General features: G+C 39.9%; 1 protein-coding gene across 11 annotated transcripts in view; it reads left to right on the top strand.

Moving 5' to 3' along the window:
- Positions 1-27,859, top strand: part of MBNL2 (muscleblind like splicing regulator 2) — a 161,857-nt gene that overhangs the window by 108,629 nt on the left and 25,369 nt on the right. For 3 of the 11 annotated variants that reach the window (XM_072782583.1, XM_072782584.1, XM_072782585.1), the window contains exons 4-8: positions 8,515-8,715; positions 11,476-11,739; positions 17,924-17,977; positions 18,635-18,788; positions 25,957-25,992. In XM_072782583.1, the coding sequence (XP_072638684.1) occupies positions 8,515-8,715; positions 11,476-11,739; positions 17,924-17,977; positions 18,635-18,788; positions 25,957-25,992 (709 nt within the window). Of the gene's footprint in view, positions 1-8,514; positions 8,716-11,475; positions 11,740-17,923; positions 17,978-18,634; positions 18,789-25,956; positions 25,993-27,263; positions 27,359-27,859 lie in introns of all 11 variants that reach the window. The other 8 variants (XM_072782591.1, XM_072782592.1, XM_072782586.1 and 5 more) reach the window with 7 other exon arrangements.

Raw genomic sequence — 27,859 nt, 5'->3', positions numbered from 1 at the left:
TGAAAGGTACAGGGAACATGTAAATGTCACCTTATGAGAAATCCAGGTCTTTGCAGATACGATGAAATGGGGTATCCTGAGATGGGGCAGTCCCCCTGGATTAAATGCAAGCACAAGCAGCCTTATGAGAGAGAAGCAGAGGGAGAGTTGACACATATGGAAGAGGGGAATGGCAGTGTACCCACAAATGCAGAAATAGGTGGTGAGGCCACGAACTAGAGAATGCCAGCAGCCACCAGAAGACAGAAGAGACAATGAATAGATTCTTCCCTGGAGCCTCCAGAGGGAACAAAAAATGCCAGTACCTTGATTGGGGCCCAGTGAAACTGACTTCAGACTTTTGGCCTTCAGAGCAATGAAAGAGTAAGTTTGTGTTGTTTTAAGTTGCCAAATCTGAGAATTTGTCAGACCAGCCACAAGAAACTAATATGTGCAGGAATTACGTAAGACAAATAGACTGATAAGCACAAGTAGCAAGTATCACTCCATTTTTAGGTTCCCTTCTAAGCTAACCTTCTCTAGAAACTATGGATATTTTTTCCACTCCCTCCTAGCTTCCTTCCACCCTGAAGCTAGTCCCTTGATGATCTCACCAGTGACCACCATATTGCTAAAGCACTAGTCTCTTTTGCTTTCGATGTGTTTGTATGAACTCTTAGCCATATCCAATCCATATAATCAACCTCTCCTTTGTGGAATGCTCCTTCCTCTCTAATCTGTCTTCCTCCTCGGGAAAGGGCTGGAGATGTTGCCCATTGTGTTCCTCTACTATATGTTGAAGCTGCTGTCCATGGAGCTTCCCAGCATGGGACATTTCTAGTATTGACCCTCTCCTTCATGATCTCATCCATTCCCATGGCTTTAAATCACCTGTAAGCTGAGAACTCCCAAATCTATGTTTCCAGTACTTTCTTCTGAGCCCTAAGTTCGAATATCTAACTTCCGACTGGACTCATCTTTAAATTTCTCACAGGAACTTGATGTGTTCAAGCCTGAATGGTCCCATTTCAGTAAATGCAACCAGTAGTTTCAAAACCAAAATTAAGCAGATTCTCTCACATCCAGTTCATCAGCACGTCATATCTGCTTTCCAGTCTGTTTCTTTCTCTACCTCCCCAGACCCTCATCTGAGCCTCCATCAGTCTTTTATTCAAAATACCTTAGAAGCATGTCCTTTCTAATCTGTCAATTTCCACTCTTGCCTTATCCCAGTGTATTCTGCATACAGCAACCAGAGGAATATTTGTAACCCACGAATGCATCATATCACTCTCTTACTTAAAACCCATTAGTACTCACCCATTACATTAGAGACAAAGCCTAAACATGTAACCATGACTATGATCTAGAATGTTGTCTGTGGTCTGGTCCCCATCAGCTCACCAAATCATCATGGGCTACTCTTTCTGTATTCGCTGAAACCATACAGAACTTTCAGTTCTGTGAACACACAAAGCTCTTGCTTGCCTCATGGCCTTGGCCCTTGCTGGAAGTATCCTGCTGCTCTTCACATGTTAACTTCCTCTTATCCAGAAGGACTCCAAATCCATCCCCTGTGACCCACCACCAATCTCCATCACTACCAGTGAGGCCTTTTCATTTCTGCTTATCCATAAAAATACATAAAAATAAATTGTAATTTTATTTGTTTGTTCTTTCCATTTGGGTTTAAGTTCAATAAATGTGCACACAGAGTCCTGGTATACTGTCTGGACCAAAAAATACTTACTGAGTGAATAAAAACTCAAATTCACTATATTTTAAAAGTCTCCTTCAGTTTTTCCTCCTGGAAGTTTTTCTTTTCCCAATTCCTAACAGGATATAACAGTAATTCTTCTTTTCTTTCCTTCCTTGCCCACTGCATGCTTCCTCTCTCAACACACAACCTTCATATCTATACTCAAGATAAAGAAATCGGTGGTTAGAACTAATAAATGAGTTTAGTAATATTGCAGAATACAAAAATCAAGACACAGAAATCTGTCATCTTTTTATACACTAATAATGAATTATGAGAAAGAAAAATAAAAAAATCCCATTTATAACTGCATCAAAAAGAATAAAATACCTAGGAATAAATTTAACCAAGGAGGTAAAAGATCTATACACTGAAAATTATAGGATATTGATGAAAAAATTGAAGAAGACAGAAATAAGTGGAAAGATATTCCATGCTCATGGATTGGAAGAATAAATATTGTAAAAACAGCCATGCTACCCAACATGATCTGCAGATTCAAAGAATCCCTATCAAAATTCCTCCGGAATTTTTCACAGAACTAGAATAAATAATCCTAAAATTTGTGTAGAACCACAAAAGACCCTGAATAGCCAATGAAATCTTGAGAAAGAACAAAGCTGAAGGCATCATGCTGTCTGATTTCAAACTATAGTACAAAGTTTGTAGTAATCAAAACTGTACAGTATTGGCATAAAAACAGACACATAGATCAATATAACAGAACAGAGAGTCCAGAAACAAACTCATTCATATATAGTCAATTAATTTACAATAAAAGAGCCAAGAATATCCCATGGGAAAAGTCTCTTCAATAAATAGTACAGGGAAAACTGGACAACTACAGGCAAAAGAAGGAAACTGGACCATTCTCTTTGCCATGGACAAAAATTAACTCAAAATGATTAAAGACTTGAGTGGAAGATCTGAACCCATTAAATTCCTTTCCTAAAAGAGAACATAGGTGGTGACATCAATCTTGGCAATGATTTTTGGGATTTGATAACAAAAGCAAAGGCGACAAAAGCAAAAATCAACAAGTGGGATTGCTTCAAACAAGCTTCTGCTCAGCAAAAGAAACCATTGGCAAAATGAAAAGGCAACCTATGGAATAGGAGAAAATATTTGCAAATCAAATATCTGATAAGGGGTTAATCCGAAATACATTAAGAACTCATACAACAGAATAGCAAAAAATGGGGAGAAGATCTGAATAGACATTTTTCCAAAGAGGACATATAGATGGCCAACAAGAATGAGAAAACCTGCTCAACAGCACTCATCTTCAGGAAAATGAAAATAAAGATCACTAGAAGATATCACTTCACATTGGGGCACCTGGGTGGCTCAATTGAGTTAAACATCGGGTCTTGGTTTTAGCTCAGGTCATGATGTCAGGGCCATGATGTCAGGGTCTTGAGATTGAGCCCCATATTGGACTGTGTGGTCAGTAGGGAGTCTGCTTAACGATCCTCTCCCTTTGCCCCTCCCCCCACTCATGCACGTGAGCATGCACTCATACACACACACGCACATACTCTCTCAAATAAATAAATCTTGAAAAAAAATATAGCACCTCACATTTGTTAGAATGGTGTTATCAAAAAGACAAAAGATGGGCATCCCCCATGGGTCAGCGGTTTAGCACTGCCTTCAGCCCAGGGCCTGATCCTGGAGACCCGGGATCGAGTCCTGCATCGGGCTCCCTGCATGGAGCCTGCTTCTCCTTCTGCCTGTGTCTCTGCCTCTCTCTCTCTCTCTCTCTGTGTGTCTCTCATGAATAAATAAATAGAATCTTAAAAAAAAAAAAGACAAGAGATAACAAGCGTGACCAGGATATGGAGAAAAGGAAATCCATTGCATTGGGAATGTACATTGGTACAGCCACTGTGGAAAACAATGTGGAGGTTTCTCAAAAAATTAAAAATAGAACTACCATATGACCCATCACTTCCACTTCTTGATATTTATCCAAAGAAAATGAAACACTAACTTGAAAAGATACCTGCAACCCTTTGCAGCATTATTTACAATAGCCAAGATATGGAAACTACCCAAGTGTCTGTCTATGGAGGAATGGTTAAAGAAGATGTGGTATACATACAATGAAATATTTTTCAGCCATTAAAAAGAGTGAAATCTTGCCATTTTCACCAATGTGAATGGACCACAGAGGCATCATATTATGTTAAGTGAAGTAAGTCAGACAAAAAAATTTAGTATATGATCTCACTTATATAGAGAATCTAAAAAACAAAAACCAAGCTCATAGATACAGATAGAAAGATTGGTCGTTGCCAGAGGCAGGGGAAGGGAGTTGGCAAAACAAATAAAGGGGTCATAAGATACAATCTTCCAGTTATTCAAAAAAAAAAAAAAAGTAATTCATGGGATGGTAATACTCAGCATGGGTACTACAGTTAAGAATATAGTATTGCAGAGTTGAAAGTTGCTAAGACAGTAAATCTTAATGTTCTTATCATTAGAAGGCTAATTCTGTACTTGCAGGTGGTGATAGATGTTAGCGACTTACGGTGGTTGGTGATCATTTCACAATATATACAAATACTGATCATTACATCGTACATCTGAAACTAATATAACGTTGCATGACAGTTGGGCATCAACTAGAAAAAAAGAGAGAGAATGAAGTGTGTGTGTGTTTGTTGGGGGGTAGCCTTGAGTTGGATAGAGATTTAAGAGCCTATGCAACCCAGTCCTCAGGGACAACGTCTTGCATTGAGCATTCTGCCTTCCAGAGATGCTTCTGGAAGTAAAGAGAGGGGGCTTAAGGGATGCCATGTTTTAAGCCTTTCAGTTTGAGTGCCAAATACCTACCCTTTGAAGTCAAAGCTTTCTAAATGTATGAACTCTCATGCTCCTGGTTTAAAAAGTCAACAGACTAAATTTTAGGACCATAAAATACCTCAGGCCACTTAATCATTACTGTTCAGCACTGATCCTTCCTTGCTGCTACAAAATATCAAAGAACGCCTACTGAATCTGCGTACGTGCGTGTGTGTATGTGTGTGTTTATGAGGAAGACAGAGACAGAGACAGAGACAGAGCCAGAGAGGTCTAGGTCTTTGGACCTAGATTTACGGGTATCACGCACGGAGAAAGAACCCTGACGTACGAGAAGCTGAAGAGAGAAACACAGGAACGTGTAACCAAGTACAGAGATTAGAAATAGCAAGGCCAGCATTTCGGAAGCTGTTTTCATCCAGGAAACGCTGTGGCTCTGGTCCTCTGGCCTCCCGGGCTGCAGCTAGTTCTGAGAGATGACAAGGACCCAGTGGATCCCATCGCAGACAGCCTGGCAGGAGCCCTGGTGCAGAAACCATGCGGCCGACTCTCCATGCGGCCTGCTGAGCCAGGACCGGAATCCCTCAGAGGGCTGCTCTTTTCTCGTAGCTGCGGCTGAGAACTGAATTCAGACACAAGGACATGGTGTCGGTCTGGACTCCACCTGGGGAGTTTAACTTGAATCCGGAATCTGAGACCTACTTTTCAAGGGGCAGCCGCACTCAGCGCTCCACACCACTGTTGGGAGCAGCCTTGCACCTGCCATCTGGGGAAGGCCCTGGCTGATGGTGGGACACAGCATCCCGCCAGTGCTCTGGCTTCACGCTCAAAGACGTCAGGGCAGCTGGAGGTTTTGTCTCTCTTCTGTTTTAAGAAATTACCAAAAATATCTAGGGAGTACAGAGGAATGGAAATAGCCCCAGACTGGGAGTCAGGAGTCCTGGGTGCTTTGCCCTGACTCTGTCTCAGCAGCACTGACCTTGCGTAATCCATTTGGTCTCTACTCTAAATTGCTTTCTCCTGTAAGTTCTCACAGCCACCCTTGCCCTTCATGGATATTGAGAAGGGTACAGAAGACAATGCATATGAGAATGGTTTGAACACAGTGAACCCTTCGGAGGCGTAAGGTATTACTGTCAACAGTAATAATAATAGAGTGCCCATCTCTGAAGATGACCGTAACTGTGCTGTTAACTTATCACCTTCAGTAAAAAACATCTGTATTAAAAAAAAGAGAGAAAGTATCTAATTGAATCTATCTTCATAAGACCCATAAACTTTTAACTTCAGCTACACATGAAAGTATGCATTTTCCCAGCTCGTATTTCAAAAAGGAGAAGCTAAAAAGGAAAGGAAAGCATTTACTATCATTTAATAAAAGTTTATATTTCTACTATTACATTACTATGCTGATTATATTCCTGTTATAGAATCAGTGGGCCATTTGGAGGAAAAACTTGACTAATGCTCACTTTTATGCTACCAATGATAGGTGCTATTTGCTGAGTTCTGACCATGGGAAGTGAGGTAGAAGTAACACCTGGTTTGGCCCAACTCTTTCAGCCAGAGAGGTTAACTTATCACTGCCTAGGCTAAAAGTTAACCAGCAGAGCTCTGGATTTGAATTCAGATCGCTCTCAGTCTAAAATCTGTGGTCTTATTTTTAAATAATACTCTCTCCGAGCCGTGTTAGGGTTATCGTTAGTAAAACAAACTGCAACATTCATTTTAGATCATTAAATTAGATGAACAAGTAACTTTCATTTTGGAAAGCACGATCTTCCTAATTGTAATAGATTTGTTGATATGTGAAAAGGTTTCAGGAAATGAGTTTTGAGGTTCTGACATCCCATTGATGGTCAAGGTACAAGCTGTATTTATGTCACCACACTGACCCTGGCTTCAAATGATCCACAGGAGGGAGGGTTGGGAATATCCTGCTACAGGAAGTCAAAACTGGGGGTGTGGGGGAGGGTTCTTTTCTCTCAATGTTTACTTTGATAATTGGTCTCTGGGTTAAATTACACATTTAGTACAAAGAAGCTTTAATACTTATTTTCACTCTTCATCTATGACAGTGGTCCCCAAACTGGGCCACACATCAAATCATGTAGTAAATTTTTTTCAGTGCAAATTTCAAGGCCCTTATTTAGACCTGTTGAGTCTGGCCATATCTCTATTTAAGAAATTCCCCACAGGCATTTCTGATATAGCTAGGTTTTTGAATCACTATTGTGATTTATGACCTTTTGGGGTTGATTTTTTTTTAATTTGACATTATATAGTCATACCATTTAAATCACTTGGCTTTTGTTCAATAGCACTAACTTATAAAAGCTATAGTTCCTGAAAACTACACCTTTCTGTAATTATGGCTCAAATGGGTTGAAAATGGAAAACATACACGTATAAAATTTTGGAGAAGAAAAATCCTAATTTTCATCTATTTCCCATGTTGAGACCTCATGTTGCAACTCTGTCCCAAAGTGAATTTTATGTCTGAGCCATAAAGATCTAAGATCCTCTCGTGGGAGGGCTACAGCAGCACTCGCAGACCATTAGAATCACCTCTTGCAGCCCCCAGCGATTTCAGTAAAGACTTCCAGACTCTCTGAGCACTCCCAGCACAGACTATCAATATTTCACTGTTTTCTAACATGAGCGTTCATAAGAGATGTTTTTCCGTTATTGCTGTCAACAAAAAATTTGTTTAATAAACATAGATTGTTATTTATCCCATATGTTCAACAACTCATTCAGAGCCATAAATAGAAAACAAGAATGTTACTCACAATGTATAAATAGAGCAATAGTGTGATATGGCCAATAGCATGGTTCGGTATTAGAAAATTGCATTGACGTGTGATGGCAAATATCTGCAACCTGCCCTAAAAAATAAAGAAATTAAAAATCACCTAATAACTTAAAAAATAGACCAACCAACAAAAACTGTTTGGATACAGTTCAGTGTAAAATTTATTCTAAGAAAAATCTTTAGCATCTTAAATTTATTTATTTATTTTTGCATCTTAAATTTTTAACGTTGGTCCTAGAAAAGTGAGGCAGAGTTTATTATTCTCTTATATTCTTTCCTGAGAGGCATATTTTTAGGTGAGGTTTTTAAAAATAATCATCCCATCAAGCCCCTTGTACATTTCTTCTTATCCACGGACAAGGAGTGTAGCAATAGAGAAGTTTAAGTAAGGTACAGTATGCCGTTATCACTGCTGCATTGATTTTGACCTAGAAAACCAAAGCAACTTTTAGTGACCAGTTGAAAAATTGGCCAATTGAAAAGTTTATGCTCTTCCATCTAACCTCTTAGGAAGGGGTTGGATCTAGACATGGTTGTGCTGGACATGAAATAGCAGGTCTCTATGAACATTGCCTATGAACATGGGCACATGCATGCTCATAACAGACTATGAGAATGGAACATGCTGGGGAGTCTGAGCAAATATAGGCCCAAATAATCCCTGCTTTCTGAGAACATACAAACTCGATCAACTGGAAAATCAGACGCTTTTCAAGATTTTTCTTTATTCATCTCCTTTTTGAGATCCATGGAGGAGAAATCCAAGATGATGAGTCAGTATTCCATAGGTTTTACTCTCTTACTAACATTCAGTGTTTGGAATGATGAGCAATTACATTGACAATTATTATCTTCTTTTCTTGAGAACACCTTCATCGAAATAAAAGTCTCACCTGCTTGCTGTAATCAGGTTTCTATGACATTCTCACATGGTTTTGGGTATGGGTTTAGGAAGAGATGATCTATATGGATTTCATTTTTATTAAGCAAAACAAAACAGGGAAATTTAATGAACTTTCACAGATAGTGATTTATGCAACTGACACAAAGAATCTTATCAATGATGAGTGGGTTTTGCTCAAATGACACTTGCTGGTGATTTTTTTAAAGTTTTATTCTAAAGAAATCTTTGTCCTGTGTTGTTTTCCCTTAACAGCCCACTTTTCCTGTAGGTCCCGCCATAGGGACAAATACGGCGATTAGCTTTGCTCCTTACTTAGCACCTGTCACCCCTGGAGTTGGGTTAGTCCCAACGGAAATTCTACCCACCACACCTGTTCTTGTTCCCGGAAGTCCACCCGTCACTGTCCCGGGCTCAACTGCAACTCAGAAACTTCTCAGGACTGACAAACTGGAGGTACTTCAATTATATTTGTGGTTTGAGATGCATTTGCGGTAGAAGTGTAATTATTTGTAAGTGAGCACTTGTAAGATATTAATCCAGTCTTGCAAAACAGCCATGCACACACACGCACACACACATACACTTCACCTAAAAGCCATGCATTTGTAATTCTATGGTTTCAATTTAAGGCAAAGTATAAAGGAAATTAGTCTGTAGGAAAAAAATTAGCTTAGTACAAACAAAATTCACCCGGGGGAATGTGTGTTCAGGGGCAAAATATTTAACAACCAGTAGAACTACGAATCAGTCATGGCTCCTGAAGTCCTTCCACTGTGCTCGGCGTTAACCTTTGATGGATCTTGGAAAGGTCTGAGAATGAACAAGTGAGAAGTCCAGCAGTCAGGGCAATGGGGGACACTTCGGGACAGGGGTAGGAGTTAAGTAGAACTGACTATTGACCACTTGGTAGGATTATATTTCAATATTTTAAGAACTAGAATGGTTATGTTGGTATGTTCCAGAATATCAGCCCTGATAGTATTGTTGACAAACAGGGGAACTGGAAGCTGGGCAAATTATTTATCAGTGACCATATTTTATTTAACTTAAGTTCAAGTGTTCTATAAAAGTCAAGAAAACACACTCATATATTTACAGAACATAATTCATAAGTCATGAGTCAAGCCAACCCTGACGGGGTAACGTTTCTCTTTAATCAGAATTAAAGGATTTATCTTAACTACTATATCCTGTGATATTTAATAGAGCATTTTATACAGGTGTGTAAAGATTCTGATAGCTTTTTCAATGATCTCCTTTAATTCCATTACCCATTAAAGTTGTTAGGTGATGTATGTATGGTCAGGATGTACACTGTGCTTTATGTTGGATCATTGGAGAATATCCTTTCAATGTGCATTTGTTTAAATATTTACCCAATAAAAAATTTATAAAAATGTTTACCTGATAAATATTGAAGGCAATAAAATGTTGCTACCTAATATCAGCTTCAATCTGGAGTATATGGATCCCAAAATGAGACGACTATAGAATCTAACAGTTAAAGCCTAACAGCCTGCCCATGTGAATGTAGAACAGACCTTTTCTGGTCAGGGGAAAGTGTTTGGGGCTCCACCTGCTGGACCCGTGGAGCTTTAGTGTTCAGTTTTTGAGTGTCTGGTTTAGAAAACAAATTAAATCAAGCTGAGTTGGGAACAAATCGTCCTCCCCAACAGGACTAGTAGATATTGAAAAATAATTTACAGAGACTTCAGCAGGGCAGCTTCCAGTTCATTTCAAACCAGGAATGAAGTCGGCAGCACACAGAGACCCTTGGTAAATGCTTGATGGCTGGTCTGCACCTCTGATGTAGTCTCAGACCAGAGGATTCCATTTAGAGAGGAAGGCTTACTCAGAATTGATGGGAACGTCTGAGTAATTTTTATTTTGTACATTTTACAAACTAAAGATGGAATACTGGCTTATATCCAAAAACAGGAGGAAACAACGAGCAATTTTGTGACTTATCTGTTTATCCTTCAAACAAACCCTCTTGGCCACTGGTCAGTGAAACTATTTTGCAAGCTCCTTTGGCTTTCACAAGCCTTGACTGTCACTTCAGTGACCGTTCATAGAACATCACTGATGGTTGGGATGCCCAGCACCACTTAAATATATTGACTTTGGAATTAGAGCTTCAAAGGAAAATAACTTACAATTTTACTAGTAATTCTGCCCTGCTAATGATATAAGTATTATATCTATATATTATTCATGTCATCTTATGTTATTGATATTCAGGGCAGAATTAAGAATACTCTTTAAATTTTCTTTATATAGTAAACTTTTGATCCACCAGAATTCTTAGAGGATGGAGCATTCTAGTTACTCCAGACCTAAGGATAACTGAGGACTAAAAAAGCAACGGCAACACATCGGCACTTCAAACTCTATTTCCACTTCCCTCCACTTATTTCTATCTCTTCCCATATTTCTCTCCTTTTTATCTTTCTGTCTGTGCTGTCATAAGTAATAATATAGTGACCCGAAATGCAAGTTCCAATGCCTTAGATGTAGTAGTTCTGACTTAACATACTAAGCATAAGTTATCTTTGTGGAGTGAGGGGTCCTAGGGGAAAACAGGAGTGTTCAGATTCACCCCACCCACTTCCCATCCTCCAACGAGGAGGAACAAGTTTATTTCCCCCAATTCTTTCTGGAGTTGTACAGCTTGGCCCTGGGGGCTTGAACTGTGATGATACCATCCCTCCGTGCAAAACAAACGAACAAACAAACAAAAACAAAACTTAGGGCATCCCAGAGTTGTCAGGGGAGGAGACAATCTGGATTTGCATTTAGGTGTCCAAATTATATACTCGCATATAGGTTCATATACACATAGATCGTGTCCTCATTGTTGTATCTGAAACAGATACAGAGATATGCACACCAGCCACAGATAAAGGGAGGCTTTGTTGATTTTCATGTCAGCTCGACTGCAGACTTTGACTTAGTCTTCTCAACACAGAGTCTCACTCCAGAAAAGAGGGCGCAGCAAAACTCACATTAGCCTGCCAGGGATTCTGGTTGAGTTCTGGACAATATCACATCTTTATGGAAAGGGCCCAAAAGCCACCACGACAAGAAAGGAAAAGCACTTACTCCTTTCTGTGCTTTTGTGTTAGCATAAAAGGCTGCGCCTGCGGAGGCAGCTGCAGGCGCCCATCAGGCTTTCTCGTGCATCGTCCGCTCTTCTTCTCCCCCGTGTCCTAGGTATGCAGGGAGTTCCAGCGAGGAAACTGTGCCCGGGGGGAGACCGACTGCCGCTTTGCACACCCCGCAGACAGCACCATGATCGACACAAACGACAACACCGTAACCGTTTGTATGGATTACATAAAGGGGCGTTGCATGAGGGAGAAATGCAAATATTTTCACCCTCCTGCACACTTGCAGGCCAAAATCAAAGCTGCGCAGCACCAAGCCAACCAAGCGGCGGTGGCCGCCCAGGCAGCCGCGGCCGCGGCCACAGTCATGGTAAGTGGGGCGCGCCCGCCGCGCACCTTCCTCCGCCCGGGCCCGGGGAGCCGCGGGCGCCCCGCGGGATCCAGACGCTGCCCCAGCAGGCGGGAACTAGGGAAGGCTGCCATTCCTGCTGCTCCGCTGCCTAAGTTCTGTTGTCGTTCGCCCCGTTTTGTTTGGTTCGGTTTGGTTCCCCCCCCTCCTTCCCTTCTGCAGCACAATAGGTAAATCCCTGAGGCGCAGGGACACCCCGCCCCTCGCCCCTCGCTCCTCCTCCCCCTCCTCCTCCCCCTCCTCCTCCTCCTCCTCCTCCTCCTCCTCCTCCTCCTCCTCCTCCTCCGAGCTGTCCACCGGGAGCCCGGCGCCCCCGCGCCCAGGCCGGGGGAATAAATGCAGCCGAGCCCTGCTGCTGAGAGCCCGGGGCAGGGGCGCCTCGGGGCGCAGCCCCCAAGCTCAGAGGCTGGCGACAGGGACCCGTCCCTCCCCACCCCTGCTCCTCCCACTCTCCTTCCAACTTTCTCCCTCTAAATGAACTTGTGTGCAGAACATCAAGCCATGAAACGGATGGAAGCGGAGCTGTCCTGACCGGTGCCTTAAACCGGGGAGGGGGGGGGGGGCTGTAACCCAGCCTGGAGTCCCTGAGTCACTGCAGTGTCGCTTAGAGACCACCTGCCGCCGCCTGCCCCTACTCCTCTTCCCGCTCTTGCTCCTCCTCCCCCTCCTCTCCTCCTCTATCCTCCTGCTGCTCCTCCTCCTCTTGCTCCTCTCCCTCCTCTTCTTCCTTATCCCTGGGGAGCCTGTTTCCAGCTCCAGACTCTCAGGCCCCCCACCCCAGACCTTGGCGATCAGAATTCTGATTTTAAAATATCCTCAGGTGTTATGTATGCACATTAACAGTCTGCAAGCACCTGCCTACAACCCTGGTTTCTCAAACTTGGCTGTATTTTGGAATTACCTGAAGGGTCTCAAAAGGTTCCAACGTCAGCCCCCTTCCTCCAAAATTTCTTATTTAATTGGTCTGGGTGTGGCCGGGGCAGTGGCCTTTTTTTGGAAGCTCTCCTGGGATTCCCACGTGCAGCACAGTTTGAGAACCATCACACTAGGTAGTAGAAATTGCTAATTAATTTGCTTTAACATGAGATCTCTGGCTTATCAGGAACCTGTTATAATATATAGTAGACACTGTGCATTCATCCATTCATTCGTTTACCGATTCATTCAAAACATGTAATGAGACCTGCCATGCATCAGGCACACTTGCTAGATGGTATACAGAAACTAAGCAGGTTTTCTTGCCCTAACTGCTGTGTTGATCGTTAGGTATGGAGCACACATTTTTGCCATTGCACTGGCATGGAAACCCAGGTACCCAGATACCCATCATACCTGGGTACCAAGGATATCCCGCAAGGCTAGTCCGGATTCTGGCTACAAGAGACAAAAACCCAACGGAAATGGTTTATATTAAAAATTTGGACTTCGTGTGGTGCCCTCCAAAGGGAAAAGTAGTCCAAAAGATGGTAGGGGTGTCCGGATTCAGAAACTGAAAAACCAGTAGGGTTCTCTTGTTTTTCTCTTTTCTGCTTCTCTTGGCATATCAGCTCTATCTTCTAAGACTAGGTTCTCCAATGCAACATTGACCACGAATCTGAACATCTTTGGATACACATTCTTATGTCTTTTGACAAGAGAGAAAACAGCATCTTCTACATTGGTTCTAATTCTACAAGAAACAAACAAACTAAATAATTAAAGGTCATTCTGGTGGCTCTCCTCATGGTTAGAATAACAGCACGCTATGATTGGCTCAGCCTAGGTCACAATAGCCATCTCTGGCCACAGGGGTATGAGATGAGGTCCTGGGAGTATGAAAAAAATTAGCCCCTACACCTCAAATACCTGTTGACACAACAAACCACTGGTACTAATCGTGACCTGGGACCTGAGCCCTGAATTTATCTGAGCTTTGATTGTATCTGCCTGTTTATGAGAAGTGCCAACTCTAACATCCATGATCAATATGTACCTCAGTCATCGAAGGAACAATGCACATGGTATATGTCCATGGTGGGTGACCTGGGTTGATAGGGATAAGAGAAAAAATGGCCACTGACACAAACACCTCATTCCTTAAGAGGAATTTTAAAATCAAGACTGTGGGGGCACTTACTGGCTCAGATGGTTCAGCATCTGCCTTTGGCTCAGGTCATGATCCAGGAGTTCTGGGACCCAGCCCCTCATTGGGCTCCCTGCTCAGCAGGAGTGTGCTTCTCCCTCTCACTCTGTGCACACACTCACTCTATCTCCCTCTCTCTCAAATAAGTAAATGAAATCTTTAAAAACAATAAAAATAAATCAAATCAAGACTGTACTCCTCTGTATGCCCTGCTGCGTGCCCTTCTGCTCATTTTCACATCATACCCATCAAGATGCGTAGAGGTTATTACCGTGGATGTCAGTATATTTAGTTACCATAGTTCCCTGGATTGTTATACTGTGCCCAAATTTGGAGTTCTGATATTTCAGGGAATCTTGCAACATCGTCAAAGACAACCCAAAGGAATACAGTTTCAGAACAAAAGCCAGCTTCTTTCTGACAATGACATGAAAATTATTGAATCTGTCATGTCTTTTTAGTTGAAGTGAGAGGCTTATTTGAACCAGCCTAGATGCAGTTGGATAAAGTCAAAGTATTCTTACTCTAGTGGCAAGATTACTCAGTACACTGAAAAAAAAAAAAACCTCTTATTTTATTTCCTTACTTAAAAGAACAAATGGGAGTGATGGTTGCAGTCAGAAGATATCAGTATTCCATTCACCTGGGTTCCATATCCCAACACAAAGAATTTCTGTAGTGCAATTTGTATTATTGTCCAGGGATTTCCTCTTCTTTTGACTAATTGGACCCTGAAAATGCACTTAAAGCTTTGATTCCAGAAAAGGAGACATTTATTTCTTTTAGAGCCTGATTCTTTTACAATACATCTTAAAATGTGAGCATCATCCTCACCAGATTTTTTTTAATGTGAAAATAAGCCAGACAGAGCTTCTCTTTGGTAATTTTCACACAAAGGGTATCTGATCTTCAAGCGAGCAATCTTTCTTTACACACTACAAAATGGGGCTACACAGGAGATTCCTGTTTTGTAAAAGGAAACAGGACCAGCTGCCATCAGCTTGATAAGTTTCAGTTGTCCAAGAAAAAACATAAAGGAACTTTGAATTCCATCCTATTTGTCCACGTCCCTTTATTCCAGATTAAAATGGCAGCTCTGATTATTGTCCAGTTTTTCTGACTTCTCAGATTTTTGGTCCTTGCCTGTAATGCCTGGCATGGGCACTTGGTTTGCACGCCTTGACTTGCAGTTGGATTGTTCTTTGATCCAGAGAAAAGAAAACCTGGCCGGATGTACACAAACCTGCAGGTGGGCCCAGAGAGTGCAGAGGATCCAAAATGTTGGTGAGGCCAGCAAGAATGGATGCCAAGTGTCCAACATAGAGTAAACGCTCAACTAAAGAGAACCTCTTTCTCTGCTTAGATGCCTAAGGAAACTCCCAAGACCCACCAGGCCCCGTGATCTCTAAGGTCTAGTCTGGGCCTGAAGACCTTTCAATGTAGCTAAACATATGTCGGCAATTGTATCCTCTAAAACAAAATATCTGTATACTACAAGTTCATACTATAATATGATTATTAATCCACACAGATTTTCAAAAAAATACATTCTACACATGTGCCTCAAAGCATGAGGTGAGCAAGATACTTATAGGTATGCTCAACCCTCCAAAACCTTAGCGTTTCCTTGAAAAGACATGACAGTTGCATCTAGTAAAGATAACCCACAGTATGCAGTGGGGGAAAAAGGAGTTGCTCTTGCCGTCCAGCATATTTGAGAGCTCTCAGTTTCTTCAGTTCCTAGATTATTCTAATTTCTATGGATGCTAAGTTTCATCAGTCTAAGATCAGAAAAAAAAAAAAGAATATTAACCTTCCAGGTGATGATGATCCTAGGGAGAAATATTTAATATTTCCTTTTCTACTTGGAGAGTTCATTAAATGTTGCTTTGTTAAATTGAAATTTTGTTCATAAGGACCAGCCTTTGGAGACATAATCACTCTTCCAGTTAGCGCAGCAGACAAAATCAACCCAACAGTAGATTTGCTCTGGAACAGTAGATTTGCTCTGGAACTCCCAAAGACTGGAAGGGTGACGAGAACTGAGTCCAGAAGGTTGAGGCCAAAATGATTCTGGGTTTGTGTTCTCCGTGTACTCTGGGAGAACAGGCTACGCAGTCTTACATAGTTGGCACAGATTAAACTTAAAGAAATGCATTAATTTTGCAATCTAAAAACTCTACGGCAACCAAAGATTTTAAAGTAACGTGGTGTCATGGAAGTTACATAATGGGGGACTTCTATCTATCTGAAGGAAGAATATTCAGCACAAAGAAGCTTTCTTGTTGTGGAACTCTCTGGGTTTTAAAAATGTTGGAGTTCTACTTTCAGAACACTGATTTTGTATTATTTGATGGCCTCTATCAAGACTGCCTTCCAAAACATTGCGCTCCTGGTCATTCTAAATCTCTTCTCTGCCTTTAATCCTTTCCCTACCTACTTTATTTCTACCCAACCCCCCCCCCCATCTTTACTTGACCACCTGTCATCTCTATACCTTTGATCCTGAATCATCAAATGATGATGAAAAGCCCTTTATTTGCAAAGGAAAACATCTTAATTTTTTCCCATTTTGAGAGTTTAGTACTTAGCCCGTTTTATTTCAAATGCCGTAGTTCTATCAGAACTTTAGAATATCACATTTTGTATTGATTATACAAACCTTGGGGATTTACCTATTGTGCTACACATAGAAAAGGGGTATTTCATTTTTTATTTGCATTGGAGTTATTCCTTTGTTTTGTTTTGTTTTGTTTTTTTTTTTCACAGAATTCCATCATAGAAATTTTCCATCTTTTACAGCAATTATTAAGGATTAGGAAAATTTTCTCATTGCGGTCTAAATCAATCAATATTTGTTATTATTTCAGCTGTTTAAATAAGACTATCTGCCCCAAAGTATGGTTATAAGTTAAAAATATTATTTTACGTCTAATATTTCAAGCAGTCCTTTGCTATTTTTTATTTTTTAGCTGTTTGCTATTTTTAGCTGTTTTACTCATTCTAGGAGAGAATTCCACTTCTCATTAACTGGGTTGGTCATTGATTATAACAAAAAGTACACACAGAATTATTAAAAATATAAATTACTCTGATAGCTGAGAATACTAAATACCTTTTTAAAGGGTATTTTCTTAGCATAACCCGGTAAGTTGTTTGAGATGAATTGAATTATAATTTCAAATGTAGTGGAAAACATAGAATGGATGATAAGTTAGTCTTTAGAAACAGAACAATGGACTGAGTGTGGGAAATTTGAGAATCTTACTATTCAAATTCAAAACTTCTTAAGTTTGGAACCTGATCCCGCATTACCAGTTTCACACTAGCAGACTGAAGAGAAGAATTGAGACAATTATCCACATGATTCAGACAAAAAATTAAGATCCAAACCCAAACAGTTTTGCTTCAGTAATCTTGTGTTTGAATATTTTTTTGCCTGAATTTTTTGTCTCAGTTTGCCACTTCATTTTGTTAGGCTAGATCTTTACTAAAAAATTACTTTTTATAAAAGTCGAAGATTATATATATATGTATATATATAATTGTTTTTTTTTGCCTTGGATCTTATACTTAGTGCATTCGTTATTTTACATTCGAAAACTAACTTATCAGAAGTTCTTCAGCCCTACGGCCCTTGAAAGTTCTGCATTTTTTTTCTGAAGCAATATAAAAAATGCTGATGGTGTGTATGCAAGCTGCTGTTTTAATTAACTTTCCTGAATTTCAAACATCTATATTTTACTCTCTTATATGCTTTTAACTAAGGTATAGTAGATGCATTTTTGCTTCAATACTAATTTAAGGTGTAATATTCATTTCTTTAGAGAACATTTTTGTTGTTGTGCATGCCTAGTGTTTTGTACGTTGTATATTGCATTCAGAATATTTTTTTCCTTCTCACCTATCCACAATGCAATGCCGTTCCCATGATGCACCTCTGCTTGCTGTTTACCTGTATGTTAATTCGCTTGAATCCCATTGGCCCACTGCCATCATGTGCTCGCTGCCTGTTATTAAAAGACTCAGTCGACTGCCAAAGCAATGAAGCGACCTCTCGAAGCATCTGTAGACCTGGTACTTTGACCTTTCACCTTTCGCTTTGCATGTAGCTTTTCAGAGAACCATCTGAGATTTGTATTACTTGTAAAATTGGTTGCAAACAATCATTATTATTAATGAATGGAGAAAATCCGATAAGGTGTTTAGCCATCTCATTTTCATACGTAATATGTGAAATAAATTAATCCTAACAAATTTTAATACCTTTTCCAAAAAAGTGAAGCAAATTTAAACTTCTTGCCTCGGAAAGTGCTCATTATAATTCTTATTAACCTTTAAATCCAAGAAATTGCCGTTTAGTTAACGAAGAGAATAGGTATTAATAATAACACAAACGCTTCTTTCCCCTGTTAGAATAATTTAACTCATTTTAAAAGCTGGAGCCTTTTTTTTTTTTTAATTTTTAATTATTTATTTATTTTTGGTGTTGCTTGATAGTTTTTCTTTTCCTTAGTTGAGATGCTACCATTTTGGGTTACAGAAATCATGCTTTCGCTCTCAATAACAAATTCTCACTCATTCGACATTGCCCGCTCTTTAAATTAAGGTGCATGGCAGAGGCATCTCCTTAGCTGTCATTTTGAAACAGAATGTTGTAGTTGACGATCTCTGTGGACACCGGAGGTGTGGTTACTTTGAGTTATACATGTCTTCTCCAATTCTTTATTATAGGCCTTTCCTCCTGGTGCTCTTCATCCTTTACCAAAGAGACAAGCACTTGAAAAAAGCAACGGTGCCAGCACGGTCTTCAATCCCAGCGTCTTGCACTACCAGCAGGCTCTAACCAGCGCACAGCTACAGCAGCACGCGGCGTTTATTCCAACAGGTATGTGCCCTGACAGTTCCAAGTCCTGTGTCCGTGTGCCCTTCGGTCATGTGCTTTCTTCTCATTCCTCTCAGCTGTTCGGTGGCATCTAGTTTGCTTGTAAAGGTACAGTCCAGACAAGCCTGAGACTCATCATTGTCCTAGCTATCGAGATGTAGTTACTTTGCTTGGAATGATAGCTAAATGACTGCTAGGATTCTAAAGCCAAATATTTTATAGTTAAGTGATAGCCGGAACCCATGAGAAGCAGAGAGATCTCAGTTAGGCCTTTTGGTTTCTTGTAGTTACACATGCCGTGTAAGACTGTTTATGTCAATGAGACCTTTTTATGTGTGACAATTGAAATTTGTCATTAACCCTGAATGACCTAAAAAGTAGCAATTCCAGTAAATACTAACCTTTTTTTTCTGTTCCTATTCAGAGCACTAAAAACAAAACAAAACAAAACAAGGCTATTCAAGTAAAGCAATCCTCCACTCATATTTTACATTCATTCTATCTCTTTTGCCATCCTTCTCAACTTCACCAAGTGCACAAATAGAGCTCTTATCCTGATTTCTAAGCCAATGCCTGATAATAGTAGCTGCTAAGGTCCATTAACTGTATCATTCCACTAAGAGATGAATTCTGTTAGTCACAGAATCTTGAAGCGTAAAGGATTCTTCGTGATCTCCTCATCCAGGCAATTGTTTTACAGATGACAAAACTGAGGCCCCCTAAATGGGAGGTGACTTCCCAAGGTGGCACAGCTAATGACACAAAAACCCACTACCTAGTTTCCCTGTGACCAGCCCAACATACCATGACACGACACCACCCAGCTTCCACATGTGGAGTCACAGGGTTCTCCCTTAGAGCTTGGCAGACATAAAACACCAGATCAAAATGAAGAAACAGAAGTGTGATCCATAGCAACCATCCCCCTTTTTTTCACCCACCTCCCTGACCACAGACCTACAAACACAATATAGGAACATAGAATCACCTTAAATGGATCACGGTTTTGACTTTTTGTTCTGCATTAGAAGCAGGGATAATATCCTCAAAATAAATAAGATTTCCTAGGGTAAAAAAAAAAAAAAAAAAAAAAAAAAGAACCAGAGAGTGACTTAGGCTTTCATGAAGAAATTGTCCATTTAGGGCTTAGTTTTGAGGTCAAAGTTTTCATCCCATGAGAGTGACTTGAAGGTTTATATAGATATACAACAATTTTGACAAAAAGAGCTTGTTGGTCCTAATCTACATGATTGGACTTTTCAGGCTTGTTATTTATTTAAATCCTGTAGCATATTAGGCATTAATGTAGGAGGGAGGAGAAGAAATATTTCTATGGTATTCTTTGTATAAAAGCTACACTTTGAAAAAAACTATCAACCTGTTGACAATATTAATTATAATAAAAATATAAATTATGTAAGCAAAATGGTTCTTAGTGTTTAGTTTTCATATTTCACTTCTACTCTTCTCTTAAGAAGACTTACAGACCTATAGAGTAAGTCTTTACATGAGTATTTATTGGGGCTTCCCTGCTATTATATTACAACTTCAGCTGGTGACATTTCAGTTCAGATGTAGCCCAGCAGTACTTGTACTCGTAATCCACTAGATATAACATCTTTGTAAAATTTGTAGAATAATTACTCGTAGGTAAACTTACCTCGAGGTCTTCTATGATTTCTTTAAATATTTTATAGACCTCATCGCTAGATAGTTTAGGAGAAAAAATTAGGGAGGAATGTACCAAGGGGTAAAACATAAAATGACAAGTCTGTTTCTGGAGACTGGGTAATAATTTCACTACAATTTCCTGGGAATGCTTTGAAACCCTGGAACTAAGTCGTGTGAAAGTCTGAAGGCCTCTACCTTGTATTTAACACTTCAATCCAATAATGAGTGCTCTGTTAAATCACTGAAAGAATCCTCATTTAAAAATATTTCACCTGGAAACCATTTAAAGACTTCCAAAGCAAGAATGGATAACATCCCTTCTACAATGACTGATTATTTGTTGATGAATCCATTGTATCGAGGACAGATAGGCTGGCTGCGGTGGTTGTGCACTTCTGCCCCCTGCTGGATTCTTTAAAAACTGTCCAAGTGTGTCCAGCAACCCTCAATTGTGTGGACTTTGGGAGCCCAAAAGTGGGTCCTAGCCCACTTAATTCGGTGAATTACAAGAGTTTCCATCTGTAACATGATATCAATATCATAGTGAAAAACTATGTGGCTCTCATGCTCTGAAATGGTATTTTAACTTCTAAGAAGTTTTCACATGTTTTCCTTAAATGATGAAAGAAAATAATTCAATCAAAAGGAAGTTAGCATAATCTTTCCCCCACTTAAATGCATAGCAGAAATCTCAGTGTTTATTTTGGCTCTAGTTTTTATTTCAGGCTTTCTTTCTCATAAACCACATTTTCAACTCAATTTTAAAATGGTAATGATAATCATTGTTAATCACTGTTGTCTTAAATCTCTGCAAATTAAGTGATGATGTTCAAAAATAATTTTTGTGACTTGGTAGATGGTGGGCCCATTATTTTAAAATGGACAGATTTTGATTTTTCTATAAATACCTTATATCAATTATCATATATATGAAACACAAAGCATCTCATGTTCTCCTGGAGGTTACCCTTCACTGAAAGTCCATTCATAGTGAAATTTTGGGCGTTTTTTTTTTTTTTTTAAATCCCTCATTTTTATTTCTTTTTTTTTCCCCACTGAGGTACAGTTGTCCCATAACATATTAGTTGCAGGTATACGATATAAGGGATCAATATTTGTAGGCACTGTGGCTTGACCATCACAGTAAGTCTACCTACCATCTGTTACCCACAGTGAAGTTTTTGATAGCTTATGAAAACTCCCCCATTGACACAATGTGAATTTGGATTTTAGGAATTCTGTCTCCAGGCTGTGGAGATAGTAACATAAAACATTGTGCAAAAAGGGGGATTCTTCTCCAAAACCATGCTAATATAATTATCACCTTGTTGATGCCCTAGCACATTTGTAGTGGGTGAGACTTTTCCTTTTCTCTCTCTTTTTTTTTTTTTTTTGATAGGGATTATTTTAATCTAGGAGTTATACTATTTCTTTGATACTTTAGGCAAGCAGAAACCACATACACTTACAAAACTAGCAGGGTAATAATTCTCGGCATCTCTCTGACAGGTTTATTGTGAGTTACACTGTAAGTGTTCTTATAGGCATTGTCTCTTTAGTCTTCAAGATTGGTCTGCCAGTGGCAGGCATAATTATTTGCATTTTGCAGGTGGAAAAACTGAGGCTGTGTGTCTGTGCTACAAAGTGGAATATGTAACTCATGAAATTATCCAGAGAATCCTGACTCATAGATTCTAGAATTGAAAAACTTATGCAGTGGAAGCAGGGAACGGTTGAGAAATCTTTGTTGATAGAATTAGTGCCTTAGTGAAATGCTTCAGCCGATCAGAACAAAACGACCCACCAACTCCCTCTTTTATTTATTTCATTATATTGGATGTGCAGAATAAGTAGAACAGGAAAAGCACTGGCATAAATACTGCTTAATGATCAGAAACCACAAGGCTACATAAGGTTATCTATCACATCTTTTGGTGAAAGATTTGTCAGCATTTAGTGGAAACTGTACCTCTTAATTTATTTGCCACCCACCTCTTTATTTATTAAGCAAATTTATTTGCCCCTCACTCCTTAATTTGGCACACAGTTCTTGAACATATAGTTAAGTTCTGAACAAAGGAGTTCAGAACTAGGGAAAAACCAATATGGTGCTGAGTGAGCGTTAAGGGCCCCCCTGGGGCCTGAGCAAAGCCATTTGAGAGTGCAGAAAGAGGCAGTGTACTAGGGCCCTGGGCATGTGCCGTGGGTGTTGGGGACAAGGATACTGAGAAAGAAGGGACTGGCCAAGGAGAAGAAACTGGCTTAGGACTTTCAAAGGAAGCTTATATCAGTGGAGGAAGAGCATCCCAGGCAGGGGGAGAGACAGCCTAGGTGGGGGAGAACGTATTTGAGAGACTGCAAAGTTGTTCATTTTAGCTGCAGTGGAAAGTACGTAAGGGGTAGGAAGAGGGTGCAGAGACAGAAAAGATGAGGTGCGGAATCTGGCACTGACTAAGACAGTCACACACAGCAAAAGCTATGCATTTCCAATATTCATATCACTTTTAGACCACAGAGAAAGAGAGGCTCATCAAGTTAATTTGGTGGAGCATTTCAGCCACTTCCTGAACTGAAGCTAAAGTGACATCGTTCACTCTCAGCTCAGTGTGGTCACAGGAGCTGGTGGTGGTGGTTCACAATCTGGTGACATTTGCAGCCATGACACAGGAGAGCCCTCCAAGAAACCGCCCCCCACAACATTGGAATGCAAAAGAATAGAAGAATTTGGATAAGGATAACTTTGAATCCAGCCATAGTTCGCTTTAAAATGAAGTCACTTACACAGTGGGTACTTTAATAAACTTTAGGAACCAGTTGCTCCCAATACACTCACTAATGGCTGAGAAAATTCATTCAACCAATTGACCATCTGCTATGTGTCCCTTAGACCTAGACAGACGTGAACCCTGCCCTCCTCGAGTTTACAAGAAAGGAGGAGAGACGGATGGTCAATAAATGCCCTTATAAATATATAACTTAAATGCTTTATTAGTCCTATGAATGAAAAAGTAGAGTTTGGTAAGCTTGAAAATAGAAAACTGATTTAAATGGCAGGTAGGTAAAAGAATAATTAAACAGTTTTCTAAAGAAGTGATATGTACCTTTAGACCTAGAAAATGCAAAGAGTGGGGTGAAGATTATTCCAGGCAGTGGGGACAGCTTGAGGGAAGCCCAAAAGTAGGACAAAAGTGTGATGTGTTCAGTTCAAAGAAATGAGAGGCTAATCTGCCCGGATCATGGTGCCAGCCTCCAGAGAGGGGTGGACCAAGCTGGGGAGATAGTTAGAGAATGGACCATAGGGGGCCTTTATCCTAAAAGCAATGAAAAGGCAGTGAATCATTCCAGCAGAGAAGTGAACAGACCTGTATTTAGGAAGGTGAAGAGTGGAGTGGATTAAGCAAGGGACAGGAAACAAGCAGGAAGACGAGTTAGGACATCATGACATGGTCCAGCCTAGAGATAATGGTGACCAGGACTGGAGGAGTGGCAGTAGGGATGCCAGACAGGCAAATACAAGATGCATTTTAGAAACAGAATTGCTTTGGCTTATTGGTGAGCTGGAGCAGAGAATTTCAAGAGGGAAGGTAGATGCATAAATTTGGAAGCCTTGAGCTTATAGGTGCTATTTAAATCCTGGATTGAATGATATGCCTGGAAAAGGCATAGAGTAGATGAAAAGGAACCAGAACTGAGTCTTGAAAAACTGCAGCATTTAGAGATATAGAGTATGTGTGTGTCTATGCATGGCGGGGGTGGGGGAAGGGGCAGGGAGTATCTGAAATCCAAGGGAAAGGGGTGGTTTATTACGGAGGTAGTGGCCAAGTGCTAAATGTTACCAAGACACGTGTTAGATGAAGATGGAAGGGTTCCTACTGATTGCAGAAATAGGGAGTTCTTGAGGACATAAGCAGTTGGAGTAGAGACCTGAATATGGAAGTCCAACTGGAGAGGATTGGAAGAGTAAATGGAATAAAGGAAGTGAAAATTTACGAGCAGGTTGCTTTCCAAAAGTTTGTTTATGAAGATTGGAAAGATAGGGAGAAAGAGGTGTCGTCGACAGGATTTTGAGGTGTGTGTCTGTGTGTGTGTGTCTGTGTGTGTGTGCGTGTGTGTGAAGTTGGATATATTAACATGTATTTGCTGGAGAATCCAGTAGTAACCCAGTTTAAACAGCCTCTGTTCCCGACTAGTCAGTGTTAGCCTGGCCAAAACATAGATTAGGCAGAAAGCATCTCTCACGTATGGACAGGTCAGCGGAGAGACCAAAGGCTTACACGTCTCAGAGTCTTCACCTGGCATCTCAGAAGGCAGTTCTAAAACTCTAAGCGAGTACACCCATTTGTTAAAGAGAATTTTCATTCATTCATTAAAAATGAAGGCTCTGTCACCTACATGACACCCAATCTTTAGGCATATAATCCTTATATTACCTTTATTTTTATTCTAAGGAATGGAACCGGAAGTAGAGAATTCGTTTTTTCCAGTACTCTACAACAAACATGTCTTCACGGTCAGAGATTTTGGATTCAAGTACATTAATAAGGCCACCGGTAGGGAAGGCAGCTATTCCCCTGGAAGGATGGAAATCTTTCCTTCCTCCCTCCCTCCGCCTCCTCCCTCCCTCCACTTGGACACCAACCTGAGATTTCCTAGGAGTTTTGCCAAAGATCTCCCTCAGGGATCACCTAATCGCGGCCATGACAAAATCACTAGCCCTGGTCCTAACTCAGCTCCAGTTCTGCATTGTTTTGCCTCTACGCTCATTAGGCTTTATTGCTAGGCACCGCTCCTTTATCAGGATGAATCTCGTAGCAGAAAACAGATCCCATACACAGCCAGGTCATTCTGTCACAAGAACATCAGGCTTCCTATGCTGTAGGGCTTCCAGGCCATAATTTAAAATTCACCTGACCTGAGAGCCATTTGATCTGGAGGATAGGGAATCTTAGTTACTGTTTTCATTTTCACATTATTTTTGACACCAAACAAGCAAAGAAGCAAACTTTTAAAGCAGTAAGGTCAACCTAATCTAGTGAATCAAAACTTGACCTGGATTTAGGAATATAATTCTATTTCTAGCCTTACCCTTGACTTACACTATGATGACCTTGGAGTAGTTACTATGCCTCAGATTTTTCATCTGTAAAATACCCACTTACTACCTTGGAGGATTACCTTGATAATGTCTGTAAATTACTTTGAGGTCTTAGAGGAAGGACACTCTCAGTACTGTCACATGTCATTCTTATAAGAATGTCGATGGATATGAATAAAAAGTGTGAAAAGAATCTAAGGAGTGAGCTTTGAATAATATTGGCTTACGATCAGTCAGATATATTTGTGTCAGTACTAAAAATGTGAATAACTCTAAAAGACTGTGTTAACTAACCCTACTTATTTCTGGTTGTGCTTCAATCTCACTTTGAATGTTAACTCTAAACCGCTAACCTGTTTCTTTCCCTTTATTCACTTTTTCCACCTACCATTGCATGACATGCAGGGTCAGTTTTGTGCATGACACCCGCTACCAGTATTGGTAGGTTTCAACCTTTTTTATTTGTCTTTTATATTATGTACAGTACCTTCACTTGCTTGAAATTTATTTCAGAGATGGTAGAAATGCTTTAGGAAATGGTAGATCTGAAGGCTTATTTGGCTTTAGATTTAATGTATAGGTTTTTAAAATGTACTTGTATATTTAAGAAAATGATCGTTTTAATGTAACCAGAACAATCACTGTGCTAGAACAACCACTACAAAACATAAAACCACAAGTACTGCTTTTTAATGATCTGTATTTTGTTTCTCTTTATAGTTTATTTGTTTTAGCATAAGAAAAAAAAAGGCTTACTTTTATCAGAAAGGCAGGCTAATTTCATCAATGTTTTAAAGTTTCATAGTGGTGTGCCTTTATCTCCTCTTTGCTGTGTGTTAGAGTTATCAGAGTTTCCCAGAAGTATTTATTTTTAAAAATTATACATGGATGTATTTTGAAAACAAATGTCTGAACTACCTTGCTTGATTATCCTTTTTAATTTTAAGTGTTGATTTATCTGTGATAATTATTTGTACCTTAGCACTCCCTTAGATGTTAAATTTTAACACTGTATAGTTATTCCTATGGATCCAGCGCCTTGGTTACAAAAGTCTGTCTTTAGGACGCATGGATGAGTTCCATTTAGAATAAAGAGAAATAAACATTGGCAAAATCTGCCTATTTCACAGTAACTATGTTAGAATTTACATCAAGGCCACGATTTTTGCACTACCATGTATTAACCCAAAATAAACCACCACATCCCACAATTTCAGCTAGAGAAAGCAGCCCCAAATTGACAAAAGTCTTCAGTTTAACCATGATTAATTCCAAAGAATCCTACCCCAAATGAGCCTTTGATGTTTTATAATGACAAAACCAACTATCATATATTCTTATGTCATTGGATGTTAACATTTTGCATCTGTAGAGGAAACCATTAGTACCTATGACCATAGATTCCAAATTGGGAATGATAAATTGTTAGAAATAAAATGTTGATAAATACATCAACCAAAGTAATCTGCTTTGGCCTTTCTGGGAATCACTGATTATGTTTTAAAACTTCCTTTAATTGTACTTGTAATAAGCTATTTTCCCTTTTTTATTTCTCTCCCATGCTTCCTTGCTTTGCATTGTGATTGCATGCCATCTGCTGGTTTAACCCATGATGGCTTGCTGCTCTGATATTCACCATGCCAAAATACCACTTCTATTACCATAATGCTACACCCTCCTGTTCATTGCTCCCATGGTTCCCCTCCTGAAAGTACCCATGATGCACAGCGCTACGTCAGCCACTGTCTCTGCAGCAACAACTCCTGCAACAAGTGTCCCCTTCGCAGCAACAGCCACAGCCAATCAGGTTTGCTCCTTTTAAAGCTTTCTTTCACAAATCCCAAACTCTAAATGAGTGCTGATATTTAAAAAAAAAATTCTCAGTGAGAATTTTTTTTTCATGTTTATCCATCAAATTTTATTTTTTTAATTAGTTTATAGCAAGCATTTATGGACAGGTTGCACTTATTTAGAGTTAACATTTACTGCAAATAATGATGTAGCTATGTTTTGTGTTGCACTGTTTGTTTTCGTACCTAATATTGTGTAATTAACCTGACAGGCTTAAATTCCTTTTAGTACAGCATTACGTATCCAGTGGTTTGTGAATTGCCACAGAAAAAAAAAATTGTAAAAGCTTGCCCATGGGTGCTTGAAAACTGGCTATGTTTCGATTCAGGTCATTCAGACCCTATCACCTGTTGGGGAGGAAAAGAAAAAAAATTCTGCTCTTAGAAAAGTCTCCCCTTTTGGCTTTCGTGTCTAATTTGAGGTCTGAATGATCCTTCTCAACATCTCGCCTTGGTCG

The sequence above is a fragment of the Canis lupus genome, chromosome 17 (genome assembly GCF_048164855.1).
Source record: "Canis lupus baileyi chromosome 17, mCanLup2.hap1, whole genome shotgun sequence".
Classification (NCBI taxonomy): Eukaryota; Metazoa; Chordata; class Mammalia; order Carnivora; family Canidae; genus Canis; species Canis lupus.
This window is presented reverse-complemented; position numbering and strand designations above follow the sequence as displayed.